The 17,439-nt window shown below is 42.3% G+C and overlaps 1 protein-coding gene across 1 annotated transcript; it reads right to left on the bottom strand.

Moving 5' to 3' along the window:
* Positions 1 to 658: 658 nt before the first annotated feature.
* FIGLA (folliculogenesis specific bHLH transcription factor) lies at positions 659 to 13,602 on the bottom strand. The gene is made up of 5 exons (XM_003793475.1): positions 13,372 to 13,602; positions 10,484 to 10,636; positions 8,516 to 8,725; positions 980 to 1,014; positions 659 to 731 (listed from the first exon to the last, which is right to left on the bottom strand). Exons 1-5 carry the CDS (start codon positions 13,600 to 13,602, stop codon positions 716 to 718), a joined length of 645 nt encoding a protein of 214 aa, XP_003793523.1. The 3' UTR covers positions 659 to 715.
* Positions 13,603 to 17,439: the final 3,837 nt, after the last annotated feature.

Below are 17,439 nucleotides of genomic sequence, written 5' to 3'. Positions count from 1 at the left end.
TTGTTAACGCACCCAGTCTATATTAGTTGTTAGGGCAGCCAGAGAGAACAAAATTTCTGTGCCTCAGTTTCCCATCTGTGAAACAGGGATAATCATGCCTATCTCATAGGTTTGTTGTATGAATGAGTTAACATATGTGAAGTGTGGAAACAGAACCCAGAACAAAACATATTAATGCTATGTGTTTGTGAGCCATCGCTATAAAGTTGAAGATTGTCTTTGTGCTCAAGGTACTTGGGTATCTAACTTGCACAAAGGTGCAATTTGGCCTGAGTTGGGTATTTAGAAAGCCTTAAAAGTTCTCGCTCCCATTGGCCAATGCTTACAACTCCATACTCTTCTATCTTAAGTTTGCATTTCTGTTAAAGATTAATTCCTCTGGGAAGGGGAATAGTTACTTATTTCTCAAAGTGATTTAAAAAAAAAAAAAAAAAGGACAGAATAAAAGATTAGGTGTAGGTGCTGAGAGGATGAGGATAGAAACCTCATGATAAGTCAGAACCAAAGGCTGAAGTCTCTGAAGCCTCGTTCCTCAAAGCATGAAGTTAAGGAGAAAGTAGAATTGAATAAATTTGTGCAAGACAAAGCTATTTAAAGGGTAGTTGTTAAAGTTTGAATTATCACAAAGCTTCTTTTTAGAAAAAATACTAGACTCCAAAACTTTTAAGACTACTTTTATTTGTCTCTAGAAGGTAAGCCTGGGCCTTTTCACTTTTCATACTTGTGGAAGTCTGAAACAGAGAAGTCAGTGCATTATAAATAGTTAAAGGATAAGAGTGGACAGTCCACAAAAGAAAAACAACTAATAAAGAAATATGCAAAATATTTTACTAGTAGTCAAAGATGTTTAAAGATAACATTTTTACTCATTAAAATTCCATCATTTGACTAGATCTCATTCTTGCAAGAACGTGATGGAATCTGTACTCTTATACAGCTAGTGGTATTACCAACTGACACTACTCATGGAAAGACCTACCTGTGACTCAGGAGTTCTACTTCTGGGAATCTATCCTGAAAAAAATATAAAAATACAGAAAGGGCTAAACACATCGGGTTATTTGCTATGTTTCTGAGAACAAAAAGCTGAAAACAACTTAAGTGTCCAACATTTAGAAAACTGTTCCACTCAGTGGGTCACCTAAACATGCCAGTGGTAGAAAAATCAAAAGGACACACAATGTTACACTCTGTATAATTTCTTATTTTAGTTGCATAGGAAAAAAGATCTGGAATCATTTTGGTATTTTTACATCAGTGGTTTTACTAAGGTGGCAAGATAATTTTGTGTCTTGTCAATTTTCTGAAATCTCAACTTGAATAAACAAACTCATTACTGAAAGTTAAAGTCACTCCAATCATGGTCAGGCAGTTTGGATGCTGGAACCCATTAAGTATATAACTGGATGATGCAACACTGCAATTAAATGCTTTAATTTATCTATTTTCTAGTCCACTCTCATTTACATTTCAAGGTTAAGTTTTGTTAGGAAGAATGTGATTAAGAGGATTTAACACCCTTACCCCAATACCTCATTGACTTACTTAGTCAATGACTAAGTCTGTCCTTAGTCTCCTGTTCCTTAGTCTCCTCACATGTAAAATGGATACAATTATTTGTGTATCACAGGGTGGTTATGAAAATTAACTAGCTTAATATGCATCAAGTGCCGGGAACAGTACAAATTAAGTAATTTTGTTTTTCCTGATCTTGATCAAATCTTTTCACTATATACATAACCATGCTTTTATTGGTTGTTCGTACTTACCTTTAGAAGATTTTTTAATTACTTTTTTTCTTTTTTTGTAGTTTTTGGTGGGGCTGGGTTTGAACCCACCACCTCCAGCATATGGGGCTGGTGTCCTACTCCTTTGAGCCATAGGTGCTGCCCAATTTTTTTACATATCTAGAATATTGTAAATCTCAGAGACAAACTCATGTATATTTACCTGAAGGGTTAAAGGATTATGAATTCTATCCGGCTACAGTCTAGTGGATTTTAGGTCATTGTTTTGGTTTGTTTTTAAGAGTAGCCCATAGGGCTTGGCGCCTGTGGCTCAAGTGACTAAGGCGCCAGCCACATACACCTAAGGTGGCGGGTTCGAATCTAGCCTGGGCCCGCCAAAACAACAATGATGGCTGCTACCAAAAAGTAGCCAGGCATTGTGGCAGGCGCCTGTGGTCCCAGCTACTTGGGAGGCAGAGGCAGGAGACTCGCTTGAGCCCAGGAGTTGGAGGTTGCTGTGAGCTGTGATGCCACGGCACTCTACCCAGGGGGATAGCTTGAGGCTCTGACTCAAAAAAAAAAAAAAAAAAAAAAAAAGAGTAGCCCATAGCTCATTGGGTAGGGTGTCAGCCACATACACTGGGGCTGGCTAGTTCGAACCCAGCCTGGGCCAGCTAAAATGACAAGTGCAACAACAACAACAAAAAATAGCCCGGTGTTATGTGGCAGGTGCCTATAGTCCCAGCTACTTGGGAGGCTGAGGCAAGAGAATGCTTAAGCCCAAGAGTTTGAGGTTGCTGTGAGCTGTGATGCCATGACACTCTACCCAGGGCAACATCTTGAGACTCTGTCTCAAAAATTTAAAAAAAGAGTTAGCTAGAAAATTCCAGGAAAGTAATATTCATTAGGATAGGAAAACTTGCTGAAGTTTAGTAATGTCTTTAATGGCACATTTTTTAAAAAATGACTATTGGTCTGATCTAAACCAGAGTTTAAGGTCCAAAGAGTTTAAGGTCCAAGAAAAAGGTGGCCTGAGAAATAAAGCAGTTTGCTACTTTTTTAAGAAGGCAGGTACATTTCCACTTTTGGTTATGTAGCTGAACAGTTTTATATATTATCCAACATACTTTCCTCTACCTGCTAGCCAAGGCTGGGTAGGGAGAAATGGTTAGCTAGAGGTCCTTGCTCGCTCAACTTTAGAGTTCAGTCTCCAGGATTATGATAGTCTGAAAAGCTTTCATTTATAAGAAGCTGACTTTGTTGAAAGGAAGGCTAATGAATGGATAGGTTCTTGAATACCCGAGCATAAATGCTTGCTCACTAGGTAGTCACAGCACAGGAGGGAGGCAAGATAATGATGTGAGGAAGTCTTCCTACAACCAAAACTGGAGGTGAAAGAGGAAATGGCAGGAAGCAGTTATTTGAAGAAAATGAAAGTAATATATAGAAGCTGCCTGATTCTAGAGAAGGACTCCTGTACCGTGCCATTCTGGGCCTTGACTCAGAGGTAGGGAAGAGGTGGGGAATACCTCTAATCTAAGAAAAGCAAGGATTTGTATCCACTTCTCAGGATATCACCTCTTAGAGGAGTTTTCTGACCACAGAACTGGGGGATGTGACCAGGTATATGGACATGAACAGCCTCAAAGCCCCACCTGGGAGACCCAAAGAGGCCTGGGTTCTAAATGGAAAGGGCCTAGCATGGCTGGCCTAGAGACAAGAACCCACAGCAGAGCCAAAGACATTCAGTGGTCTTTATCTAGAGGCATGGTCTCTACAGTATCACAGGCAACTCTGAACAAAACCTAGAGCCACGCATGATATAAAATGGCTGAGCTATACCACAGTGACAAACAGAAGGAATAAACGCTAGCAGGATAGCAAACATCTAGGCACCCAACAATGCCTAACCCCAATATGGAAAAACCTATACTTGAAACTCCAATTTTAAACAAGCCTCTCCTGGACCTTGAAATTAATCTTTAGTCCTGCCAAGACCAAATGCAATGACGTCACATAGTTCATGGCCCTCTCTGTCTGCACACATACTTGCCAATTCAGTTCCCAAGTGAACATCCTCTGGCCCCCAAAGTTAATCTCCAACCCTGTCATCAGCAGATTCTTATGTACTTCATTCAGGACTTTGCCTCCCAGGAATGTTGTTGATCTTGCACAGCCTGCTCTGACCCCATCTCCAAATCCTCAAAAATGCCCATCCCTGCCACCACTAGGATTCCACTCCCCAGATCCTCTCTGAGAGCAAGGAGAATGGTGGTGCTCCTGCAAACTGAAACTAGAGAGGGCTTGCCTTCCAAATCTTAAGCTCCTCTGTATATGAGCATTTTAGCTGTCACCAGGTCTTCAGTCAGAATATCTGCCTAGGACCCTGAAATCCTCTGTACTTTGGGTAAGCCATGCTGAACCCTTATAAGGATGTTTTTGTCAAATAAAGGCCAGCCTAAGCATCATTTCGTTGGCTTCTTTATCTTGAACCCATCCTGGTTCCTGATTGTAAAACACATGCTTTTTATAAAGTGAATAAAAGTAAAATTAAAAATTGCTCAACTCACATACAAATAAGGATCTCAGAGTTAAATCTGTTAAAGCGAAAACTAGCCAAAGAGATGACTGAACAGTAGGGACTTCAAAGAAAAAACGAATTGCCTCTTTCCCTTTCCTCAGCAATTCAGTCCTAATGCCATTAGTTGAACCACAGTTAGATTGGGGAGAGCTATGGTGACCCAAAGTAAAGTACTGGAGCTCAAACACAGTGAAATGGTGTCCACACATAGAGGCAGCCCAGTGTAGGCTATTAGAAATTATGTGGACAAGGGAGTGTCCACACAGGGGCAGGGCCCAGTGCAAAAGTGGTAAGGTCCAGTCAAGGTGAGAAGGGTACCCCCATGAAAGGCTAGGGGACTCAGAGCCCAGACTGGGTAAGGAAGATGCCCACGGAAAGGGGCAGTTCAGTGTGAGGTGGCCCAACCAGCAAGTCAGAGATTGAGCAGGGTGGGGAGGCTCCCTCTATGACAGGGGCCTGCATGGCATGTCAGAGCCAGGGAAGGGTTCCAGTGGAGGGGCAGCTTGGCATGAGTGCTAAAGCTGAAGGAGTTGAGAATAGCCTGGGGCGAGGAGATGACAGCAGGGATGGGCAATGGGTTATACAGAAGGAGGGTCCTTAGATAAACAGCTAATTCCAGGGCTGAGGGTGGAAATGTATAAGATGAGCTTGGAACATCTTCTGACAAAAAGGAAATGATCGAAGAAGATCTTGATCAAATAGAAAGATAGCCCAAGGCCGGGAGCGGTGGTTCACACCTGTAATCCCAGCACTCTGGGAGGCCGAGGCAGGTGGATTCCTTGAGGTCATGAGTTCAAGACCAACCTTAGCAAGAGTGAGACCCCATCTCAAAAAAAAAAAAAAAAAAGACCAGGCGTTTTGGCAGGTGCCTGTAGTTCCAGCTACTCAGGAGGCTGAGGCAAGAGAATCACTTGAGCCCAAGAGTTTCATATTGCTGTGAGCTATGATTCCACAGTACTCTACTGGGGGCAAGAATGTAAGATTCAGTATAAAAAAAAAAAAGAAAAGAAAGGTAGCCCACTTGAAGGGGTTTTACTAGCTGCAATGAGACCAATTTGAGCCATAAAATAAATAATAAAATATAACATTATATAATGATATAGCCATCTACTGGATTAAACACAAAAATATAAATCAATACTACTATCAAAAAACAAATCCATATATGAACAACCAAAGTGTCTTGAAGTATTTAAGTGAATGGTTAAACAATGATACATCCATACCATGGACTACTAGTCAACAGTAAAAAGGATGGATCTCGAGGGCATAGTGCTGAGTGGGAAAAGAACAATCTCTAAATGTTACATGATGTATGATTCCATTTTTATAACATTCTGGAGATAAGTTATAGCAATGGAGAACAGATTAGTGGTTGCCAGGGCCTAGGGTATGGAGAGGTGGAGGGAAGGGTGGGTGTGGTCATAAAGGGGCAGCACCAGGGAGGTCTTCAGGTGATGGAATAGTTGTATCTTGATCGTGGTGGTAGTTCCATGAATCCACACATGAGATAAAATGACGTGGAACTATGCACACACACAGAACCAATGTCAACTTCCTGGTTTTGATATTATACTATCATTATAGAAGATGCAACCATAGGGGGAAACTGAGTTAAGGATGCACAGGATTTCTCTGTACTGTTTTTGCAACTCCTGTGAATCTATAATTATTTCAAAATAAAAAGTTTAATAAGTAAATGACGAGTAATGGAATAGAAATTTCAAAGCACCTCCTCACAGAAAACATGTTGACGGCACAAGAAAAAGTGGAGAAGCCTGGAAGTCGCCCCTTTAAGCAAGTGATCAAAGTGAATATCATTAGAAATAGAGCAAATCAAAATCTGCGTCATCTAGATGCAATAAGTAGAAAATGGCATCACTTTTGTGATTCCTGCCAAAGATGCATATCTGAATCTAATTAGGAAAAAATAGAAAAATGCAGATCAAGTTGTTTACGCTGCAAAACAACTGGCCTGTTATTTTCAAAAGTGTCAAGATCATAAAAATCACAGAAATGCCGAAGAACTATTCCTGACTGAAGGAGGCTAGAGAAACATGACAACTAAATACGAGTCATGATTCTCACCTTGAGTCCTTTTGGTAGAAAAGACATTACTGAGTCTGTTGGTGAAACTTGAATGGGACCTGAGGATTACATGGCAGTAATGCAGTAACAATTTCTGATTTCAGTAGTTCCACTGTGGGTTTGTAGGATAATGTCTCTGCTTATGAGAAATGCACCCTGAAGTATTAGGAGTGATGGGACATCAGGTTGGCAACTGACTCGCAAACAGGTCAAAGAAAAAATTCTTTGTACTATACTTACAACCTTTCTATAAGTTGATTACTATTTTGGAATAATTTTATTTTAAAGATGAATTATTTGAATTTCAGAAGATGATAAATCCTTGACAAAACTGAAGAAATATAGAAATGTCACTTTACAATCTGGCCTTACAAGTCACTCTTGTCAGAATTGACATAAACTGTCTATAAAAAAATCTCAAATGCATGATTCATTCTTTGTTCATTTTAAGAATTAGCACATTTTTCCAATTAACAACAAACTTGATTAGCTAAAAAGACTAAAAATTAAGTTTTGTTACCTGTTTTAAAGAAAATTCCTGTCACAACTTTTCTGCTTTTTACTAGGAAACGTTGGTCCCTACTTTTAACTGATTCACTGTAAGTGGCCTGTCCCCAGGATCAATTATCCTAGGAAAACAAGGACTTCCCATTCATACTTGTTACTGGTATTGCTCTGCTACTGGGAAGACTCCTGTCCCAACCTAGGCCCAACAATCCAGGAAGATAGAGCCAGAAAGGGCATCATGAGAATGACATGATGGTATCATCAATAAGGACTAAATGCAAGTTAGATTCTAGCCTTAATATCTAGCACATATTAATGCTAATATTTGTAGAAGCATCACCCTTACTAACTTAGTCAGGTTCAAGGTCATTTTTCACTCTTTTGTTTGTTCTTCATCATCTTCCATCAGCTCCTATAGTAGCAACAGGAATTCTGTCTCCTAAGGGTTAACTGGCAAGGGAAGGTTTATATCTTGAGTAGTCAGAATATGAAGACCTAGACTGAGCATAAGCACACCTGAAATCCTTAAAAAATATTAATAGTAATCATATCAGAAATGGGAGTCTAGGGCAGCTAGCTATCAGGAAGCCTGTAAAACCTCAAATCAGTGCATCAGTGAAAGCCAAGAAAGAAAGAAAACCAAAAACACTTGCTAGAGAGCTAGAATGCCTATGGCTTCATAGTGTTCACTAATCAATATTGATTGCTCATGATGAGTCAAGCAAATTTGAAAATGTCTGTCCAAAGGGACAGTGATGTGCCAAGTGCTATGCTAGACACTTTGCTAACATGATCTTCTTTGAATTTATAGTTGCCTTGTGTATAAGGTAGGTATAATTATCGTACCTATTCTACAGATGGGGGAAACTGAGGATTAAGAGTTCAGTCTCTCATGCAAGGCCACGTGGCTAGCAAGGGGTAACACCAGGGCTTGAACCTCACTAGCCTGTCTCCTACACTAAACTGCTATTCTGAACTGCCCACCACAACCAACATTTGTGACTCCATAGACTCCACAGTCCTTTACAGGACACCAAGAAACTTGTTACATTATGCTTGGTTCAGATTCTTACAAGCATTCCTTATTTCAGCAGTGACTGTGTTACAGGGCAGCAAGGGACGTTATTTGTGTAATACTGATCCACTGCCAGGCAACAAGTCCACCTTCTGGGCTTGGAGAAACAGGCTGCTACATCAGCGGCCTCTTTAGTTTCACAAAGTAATAAGAACTGTTACAATTAACTCCTTTATTACCTTGTAAATACCGCCTTACAACCAGGCAGAGGTGGGGTGTGGGGGTGGGAGTAGTTATCACTGTGAATCTTTATTTATGGCAACCTACTTACAGTGGTCATTTTAAAAACAAGCCTAGGTCTGTATTATCTGGTTCTGAAGGAGACCCACCCCCACGCCCCCGCCCTTGTGCTGCCTATCAGTAAATTTAGGAACAAAATAATCTTCCAAACTAGCAGGCCCTACCTCCCCACCTTGGTACTTTCACAATATTATCTTGTTTTAATCATGTTTTAGCATAGAAAATGATACATACCTCAAGGTATACATTTTGAGGTTTTTTGACATCTATATGGCTATTTAAGAAGGAATAGTTTACCAAGCTCCTAGTCGGGGAGATAACTCCAATCATAGAAGTCAAGCAGCTCTGGCGACAAGCAAATGCCGTCTCACCACTGCCACCATCTGCCCAGGGCCCTTCCTCTTCATTCTTCAAGCCAACAGCACAGCTGGCATGTTGGGTGATGTTTCTTGATGGCTCTCTAGCTGAAGTATTGTTGCTATAGTTCTGCTCATCTGAGTCTTGTTTCTAGAAACCACAGGTAATTGTCAAATGGTATATAAATCAATGTATTTCAAAGTTTTGACTGATGACGTTTCATTTAAGTGATGAAGGCAATGTTTAAGCTACAGAGAGAAAACTGTTGCTCAATTGGCTGCATTTTGTTCTTCTATAGCCTTAAAATGCTGTGCAATGGGCAACTGCATTAAAACTATTATGGCATGGAAAAGATGCTATAGGTTTTTTTTTGTTTGTTTGTTTGTTTTTGAGACAGAACCTCGAGCTGTCGCCCTGGGTACAGTGCCATGCATCACAGCTCACAGCAACCTCCAACTCCTGGCCTTAAGTGATTCTCTTGCCTCAACCTCCCAAGTAGCTGGGACTAGAGGCGCCTACCACAATGCCCAGCTATGTTTTGGTTCTAGTTGTCATTATTGTTTGGCAGGCCCAGGCTGGATTTAAGCCTGCCAGCCCTGGTGTATGTGGCTGGCGCCTTAGCCGCTTGAGCTACAGGCACTGAGCCAGATGTTATATTTTATGATGAACACTGCACAAAGCACTTCTATTATACAATTAACATGCAAAGAAAAAGTATGGTAGCCACCTGCATGTCCAAACACTATGACTATGGCACAACCCAACCAATTTGATCAATGGGACAATCCATTCCTACCAACCAGAATGTAACCCCCTAGCAGTCACCTGACTAGGCTTAGTGAAGGGAAAAAAATTCAAAAGTACTATTGAATGGACTTGAAGTTTGCCATTTTCATCTGCCTGGACTCCAGATATTTGCCAATAATGCACCCTCAACCTCCTCTGAGTTGACTTCTAGCTCACTCTTCTACCTCTCAAACGCTGACCAGGGGTGCCTTCTCCTGTCCTGTCCTTCCTCTGCCTCTCAGTAGCTTCTCACACTTCCCCTCCTCAGTTTCCCAAGATTCTCTCCTCCTCAATTTTACGACCCCATGACCTCATTTTGTTCTTCCACTTTCCTGCCACCTTCTCTCTAGTGACTCCTCCTTCTTCCTACCAATGGTGTCACTTAGGGCTCATTTCTAAGCTTTTTCTCTCAATGTATCCCATCTTCCATGGTGACTAACCTACTTTCAGAACTTCAGTGTTTGCCTCTCCATGGAAAGTTGATACTATTTATTGTCATCGGTTGTAAGACAACGTTTAAAAATGATCAAGGAGATTATTGTAAATCAGCCCATACCCCCACTGCCTAATGGATACTTCTGAGCCATCCACCTTGATAATGGTGGTGACACTATGGTACTTTGCAGTTTACAGAACAGGTTCATTTACATTGTCCCACTGAATGCAGCTGGGTTGGTCACCCAGAGATGTCCTTTCCTAAGGTGGGCCCCTTACAGAAAGAAATGCCTCTTCCTTTCTGTGTCTGATGTTTGTTATGAAGGGAAACCACCAGCACAAAATGCTTTTGGGGAAGCCTCCTCCTAAGTCCCAGCTGTTACGGTCCTATCAAAGGATTAGCAGTTAGGAGGTAGGTGCCCTGGACAGTGAAAGGAGGTAAATGTATAGATGGTTGGGGACTCAATTTCAAAGCTCATGAAGAGCTGGGTTCAAATCCTAGTCCTAACCTTTCCTAGCTCTGTGGCATTTACCTATATTTTGGCTTTCTCCTCTTTGAAATAGAGATCATAACGAGTTCAGAGGATTGTTAAAAACATTAACTGGAATGTATATGGAAATTGCTCAGTACAGTGTCTGGCATATAGAAATAGTGGCTATCATTGTTCTAAGTTCTCAAACTTTTACCTTTGACTCTTTAGCTCCTTCCAAGACATCACCGAGAACTTGTATGTATTCAGTTGCACCTTTAAGGATATCAACTTTGCTAGGCTTCCTGCTTTGCGGAAGAAACGGCACAAGTGCCTTCAGTTTGGCAAAACCACGGTTGAGATTTTTTATCTAGAAAATAAAAAGGCACAGTGACACAAAGAGAAGCCAATTTGTAGAGACATCCCCCCAAGCCATGAAAGGGGGTTATGGAGGGTCAACAGCCCTCTTGTCTGGGTGGCAAATCTAAACAGGCAAAGAGTCACTGCTCCACCAGCCAAGCAGTTCAAAGCAAAAGAAGAGGAAATGGCCCAAACTGGGCACTATGTGTGGACAGGGTGGAAGATATGTATGTTCACGCCAACCTCCCCCCCTTCCTATGAGAGCATACCCACTGCATTATAATATAGGGGCAGTTGAGAGGGGTGGCTAAAATCTGAGTTACCTACACCTGGATTTAAAATCCAGGTCCACCATTCATGTGTGTGTGTGTGGGGGGGGTGTGTGGATACTTCATATCTCTAAGGTCTAGTGTGTTCATTTGCAAAGTGGAAAATACCTATCTTATAGTTTTAGAGAGGTAATAGGTGACACAATCTCATAAAAAACTTCACTTAAACCTGGCACATAAGTCCTCAATAAGTGGCAATGCTGATGAGGAATAAAAGGTACAAATATTGTCTACCCAAGCAGTGTACCATTAATTCTTTTTTTTTTTTTTTTTTTTTTTTTGCGATTTTTGGCCAGGGCTGGGTTTGAACCCACCACCTCTGGCATATGGGGCCAGCGCCCTACTCCTTGAGTCACAGGTGCCACCCTGTACCATTAATTCTTCAACCTCTCTACCTGCTGCATTAATGATACAGAGTAAAATGTGAGAGTCCAGGAGTTGGTGACATTTCAAAGGATCCTTTTTCTATGTTTTCCAGCTTGGCTCTGAAAACCTGTAACTCGGCTGAACATCCCTCTGGAAGACATGGGACTCGGGAGAACTGATGTCCCCTACACCATAAAGCCAATATACTTATACCAAGAGTTCTCTCCCATCTTGGAGCAAGGTGGGCAAGAACATAGCCAGTTCATGGGAGGATACAACAACCAGTAAATGTGTGAAAATACTTAACTTTACTAATCAAAGAGCTACAAACTAAAACAGAAATTATGTGCCATTTTTCATGTACCATGCTGGTAACATTTTTTTTTGTTTTGTTTATCATACCCAGTGTGAATTGCATGAATAAAAGAATAGCCCTATACCCTCTAAAGGTAAAAAATTAGTCAATCTTTCTATAAAGCCATTGGGCAAATTATATCAAAAGTTGTAAAATTGTACATGTCCTATGTTCTAGTAATTCCATTTCTAGCATATTATTTTAAGGCAATTATCAGATGCACATGTGGATTTATGAACCAGTAAAAAGCTGCCAACAGCAAACACACACAGCAATAAGAGACTAAGTTATGCAATCAAAAATTATTTTGAAAGAATACTTAAGATGAGGAAAAATCTGGGATAATTTTTTCACTTAAGTGAAAAATAAAGATATGTACTGGATGATGATAATTTCACAAATTTATATATGCACACCTACAACTAGAAAAAAGGGCTGGATAAACGCAAAAATGTTCATAATAGTCATATCTGTGTTTTGAGTGTCTCCCTCTTCAGACATTTCTGTATTTTCCAGGTGTATTAACTTTATTATTAAAGAATAAAGATCATTAGTTTTTTTTAGCGGCTAAAACCAGGACTAATTCTCTATAGAAGACAATTCCTTCCTCGTGGGAAGGGCCACTTAAAATATTGGATCATGATCTCGTTTTCTGGCCACCGGATTACAAGGAAAAATGTTTATAAAGGGCCTGGTGCCTAGTAAAAGCGCACTACTTCTTCATTCTGGCAAGTTGTCCCCTACTCTTCTTTGGTCCTTTTCTCCTTACTCCCTTTCCCAAACAAATCTCCTGATTCACTGGGACTGCATTTTAAAGGGCCTCGGGTGTTTAGGAACAGCCCCCCGCATAACTGACTCCCCATTTCTATCTTCCATCCCTCACTCTTCCCTCTCTAGGATCCGCCTCTGCTGTTACCAAACCCAGAGATCGTTTAGGACGGAGGGGAGACCAGATCTGACAAGTTTGGGACTGCGTTTCGCTGCAGATGCTAAAAGCTGCCAGCAGATGCCGCTCCAACCACACAGCCCACGAGACCAGATGGTGCGTTACTGTGTCCCCAGCCTGACCGAACGAACAGTCACTTTCTCTTGGCACGGGTTGAGTGGGAGTTTGGGTGTACACTAGGCTGTTGTGTAATGTTACTTAAAAGTAACTTCCATTAGGCCCCCTTGTCCCCTCACCGTATCTGCTTCGAGGCCAAGATGCAGAGGGCAGGGGAAGGTGTGTCTGTGTGTAGCGCGCTGGGGTGGTGAGGGGACCCGCCGGGCCCCAGCACCCGGCAGCGCCTACGGTTGCGAGATTTAAGCGCATCGCCTGTGCGCTCAGCTTTTTAAACCCCCTGCCAAGGGAGACATTTTTGAAGCCATCAGGGCGTCTCCTCCATCCCCTCCCGGACCGGTTCCTTCTCGTTCTGGAGGGTTAGCTGTCGAGGCGGCCATCCCGGGAGCCGCCAACCAGCAGCTGCACGAAAGTGGAGGGTAACAGGGCCACGGTCATTCTCCTGACAAGCTGGGGACACGAGCCGGGCCTGGTCAGGTGGAAGCCGCCCCAGGGCCGGCGGTGGGCAGTGAGGAGGATGCACCGGGAATGGACCCGGAGTTTGTGGTGGGCAGCGGCTATGGGTGGGGCAGTCGGCCCCCTCCGAGCCAGGGTCGCGGGGGAGCCGCACCGAGGTGGCCCTGGGGACCCCTCACCCGCTCGCGCTCCTTGGCGTTGGCCACGCGCCGCCGCTCCAACACCAACTGGAGGTCTTCGGTCGACGAGTAGCCGCCCGAGGGCAGCCGCTTGAGCCGGCAGATGGCGGCCAGCTGGGGCAGAGGCCCGAATTGCTCCCGCAGCACTTCCTCCAGCACCTCGGCCTGTGGGGCCCCCAAGAGAGCGGGCAGCGCCGGGCCAGGCATGGGGGGCACGGGCGCGGCGTCCATGGCGGCGCGGAGGCCCGGCGGCCGGGCCTTTCACCCGGGCACCCGGGGTGGCGCGAGGCTGCACGAGGCTGCACGGGGCTGCACCACCTGCGCCCGCTCACCCAGCCTGGACCCGCAGCTGGCCCGCGCCCTGGGGGCCCCTCCCCGGTCTAGTTAATCCTATTCAACAAGCCCCGCAGGTGAGCGTCGTGATTACGGCCCTGTTTCTCATACTTGCGTCCACGCTGGAATCGCCTGGGGCGTTTTGGTTTCATGTATGTTTTTTAAATGCTGGGGCACCATACCCACCCCCAATTCTGGGTTGGGGCCTGGGCTTCTGGATATATGTATATACATGCAAATACACATTTACACAGAAAATGTTTACAGATACACTCAAAACTTTTTTTAAAAAAAATCATTTTGAAATAAATAAAAGTCGCGAGAACAGTAACAAAGAACTCTTGTATCCACTTCACGGAGATGCTCTACTTGTTAACTTTTTCTCACTTTTGCTTTCTCAGTTTCATTATTCTTTTACATTACATTGGAACTATTCTCTTTGTGTCACTGTGCCTTTCTATTTTCTAGATAAAAAATCTCAACCGTGGTTTTGCCAAACTGAAGTTGCAGACATGGTATCTCCTTGCCCCTCAATACTCCAGTAGGTATTCCCCCTGAACAGAGCTACTCTCCCAAACAACCACAAAACAGCCGCATAACTAGGAAATCAACCTGGATACTCTGCTACCATCCAGTCCACAGACCCCACCCAAGTTCACCACTGTCTCAACAACATGTTTTTCCTTTCTGGTCAGGATCCAATTCAAGACCACATTTTATTTTGTTGTTGTGTCTCTTTACTCTTTTATTCTAGAACATTTTTTCTGCCTTGTCCTGTTTTTATGACCTTGATAGTTTAGAAGAATAGAGACCTTTCCCTCTGTAAGATGTCCCTTCACCTGGGTCTCTCTAATGTCTGTGCAGGCCCAGACCCTGGCCATGTCTTCATGGGAAGGACTCCATAGAAATGATGCTGGGCTCTTCTCAATGTATCACATCAGGACCTACTTATGTTGCTCTGTCCCACCACTGTGATGTTAACCTTGACCACTTGTTCAAGGTGGTGGTTTCAGCTTTCATCACCATAGACGAATGGTGTCAGCTTTCATCACCATAGACGGATGAGGAGATACACCTTTGTATCCGTTGTTGACTCCTGCCTGAATCGACTATCACCATTATTGTGGCCAAATGGTTGTCATTCTGTGAAGAAGAACTTTCTTTTCTCCCTATTTATTCATTCATTTTATATTTATGTTAGCCTGGGCTCATGACTTTCTATTAATATTTTATTCAATAGGATGTACTTGATTCACACTGTTATTTATTTTAATGCTCAAATTGCCCCAGATTTGGTTTATGGGAGCTCTTCCAAGCTGATTTCTCTCTCTGTCCTTTTGATATGACCCATTCTTTCTTTTTCTTTCCTTTCTTTCTCTCTTTCCTTCTTTGTCTCCCCTCCCCCGCCCCCTGGACAGAGTCTTATTCTGTTGCCCTGGGTAGAATGCTGTGGTGTCATGGCTCACAGTAACCTCAAACTCTTGGGCTCAAGAGATTGTCATGCCTCAGCTTCCCAAGTAGCTGGGACTATAGGTGCCCAATAGAAAAACACCTGACTAGTTTTTCTATATTTAGTAGAAATGGGGTCTCAGTCTTGTTCAGGATGGTCTCAAACTCCTGAACTCAAGCAATCCACCCACCTCAGCCTGCCAAAGTGCTAGGATTACAGGCATGAGCCACTATGCCCAGCTTTTGTGTACTTTCTTACTCATGCCAGAAAAGCTCATCTTGAATTTTCCCAGCCCCAGCCCAAGAATCAGCCAATTCTCCTTTTAGTGGAAGATGGAATTTAGAAACCAAGATCTGTATGGTTTATTGTTCACTCTATCTGTAATGTCATTGCTTCCAAGACCTTTTTGCAGACAGGAAATACATATATGTATGCCCACATGTATGTGCTCAGGTATACCTATATCTATGCATCTATGTATGTGTATATATAGAGGGTGCCAAAAATGCATACAAATTTTGAGAAAGGAAAAACTATATTTAAATTGTAATACTCAATATACACTGATAGTGTTTGAGGCATTAGTGTAAACAAGACTTATATACTGTATCTTGTATCTCTTGTAATTGCACAAGTCTAAACATGACTTGAGTATTACAATTTTAATAGAGTTTTTTCCTTTTTCAAATGGATATACACTTTTTGGCACCATCTGTATTCTAAAAACATGCATTTACACTAGTATAAACAAGGGCTTCTTATTACTACTTTTATCTTGTTACTTGTTTTTGGTTTATTATGGTTTTAGATTTCTTCCTGGTTCAATCTTGAAAGGTTGTATGTATCTAGGCTTTCCAATTGCTCCACAGTTGCTCATTGTAGACTTTAATGATCCTTTAGATTTCTGCATTATTAGTTGTAATGTTGTCTTTTTTTTTTTTTAGACAGTCTCACTATGTTGCCCTCAGTAGTGCCGTGGCATCACAGCTCACAGCAACCTCAAACTCCTGAGCTTAAGCGATTCTCTTGCCTTAGCCTCCCAGGTAGCTGGGACTACGGGCGCCCACCACAATGCCCAGCTATTTTTTGTTGCAGTTGTTTGTTGTTTAGCTGGCCCAGCCAGGTTCGAACCTGCCAGCTCCAGTTTATGTGGTTGGCACTATACCCACTGTGCTACGAGCGCTGAGCCTATAATGTCTACTTTTTATCTCTAATTTTATTTATTTGACTCTTCTTTCTTTTCTTTTCTTCCCCCCCCCCCCTTTCTTTTTTTCTTAATCTGGCTAAAGGTCTGTCAACTTTATCTTTTGTTTTGTTTGTTTTGCAGTTTTTGGCTGGGGCTGGGTTTGAACCCCCCACCTCTGGCATATGGGGCTGGCGCTCTACTCCTTTGAGCCACAGGCACCGCCCGGTCAACCTTATCTTTTTAAAACCCCAACTTTTTGTTCTAGTGCTCTTTTGTACTTTTTGTTTCAATTTCATTTACTTCTGCTCTTACATTTATTATTTCTTTTCTTCTATTAATTTTGGGTTTAGTTTGCTCTTGTTTTGCTCGTTCTTTGAGATATATTGTTGGGTGATTTATTTGAAACTTTCATACTTTTTTGATGTAGGCATTAATTGCTATAAATTTTCCTCTTATTGCTTTTGCTACATTCCATAAGTTTTGATATGTTGTTTTTATTTTCCTTTTTTTGAAAAAATTTTAAATTACCCTCTTAATCTCTTCATTGATGAGAGTATATTGGTCTTCAGAAGCATACTGTTTAATTTCTGTGTGTTGATATATTTTTAATGTTCTTCTTATTATTTCTAATTTTATTCCATTGTGGTATGATTTCAGTTTTTAATTTTTAAGGCCTGTTTTGTTGCCTAACATATAGTCTATCCTTAAGGATGATCCACAAGCTGAGAAGAATGCATTCTGCTTCTGTTGGATGAAAACAGTCTCTAAATATCTATTAGGTCCACTTGGTCTATGTGGTTGGACAATTAAGTTTGCAAACTCTTCCTAGAAAAAATCATATAGCTAGGCATGATGGCTCATGCCTGTAATCCTAGCACTCTAAGAGGTCATGGTGGGCAGATTTCCTGAGCTCAGGAGTTCAAGACCAGCCTGAGCTAGAATGAGACCCCGTTTCTAAAAATAGCCAGGGGTTGTGGTAGCTGCCTGTAGTCCCGGCTACTCGGGAGGCTGAGGCAGAAGGGTCACTTAAGCCCCAAAGTTTGAGGTTTCTGTGAGCTGTGACACTGCAGCACTCTACTGAGGGCACCAGAGTAAGACT

Source organism: Otolemur garnettii, unplaced genomic scaffold (genome assembly GCF_000181295.1).
Source record: "Otolemur garnettii isolate 467f Iridium unplaced genomic scaffold, OtoGar3 scaffold00068, whole genome shotgun sequence".
Classification (NCBI taxonomy): Eukaryota; Metazoa; Chordata; class Mammalia; order Primates; family Galagidae; genus Otolemur; species Otolemur garnettii.
This window is presented reverse-complemented; position numbering and strand designations above follow the sequence as displayed.

What these genes read in the sequence shown, in the direction of transcription:
- FIGLA (XM_003793475.1), bottom strand. Translation starts at nt 13,602, where the DNA reads ATGGACGCCGCGCCCGTGCCCCCCATGCCTGGCCCGGCGCTGCCCGCT. An exon ending in ACGCCAAGGAGCGCGAGCGG is followed by an intron (nt 10,637 to 13,371) that starts GTGAGGGGTCCC and finishes TTTATTTTCTAG; the next exon opens with ATAAAAAATCTCAACCGTGG. An exon ending in TCTCCCCGACTAGGAGCTTG is followed by an intron (nt 1,015 to 8,515) that starts GTAAACTATTCC and finishes TATTTTTTTCAG; the next exon opens with GATAGATTCCCAGAAGTAGA.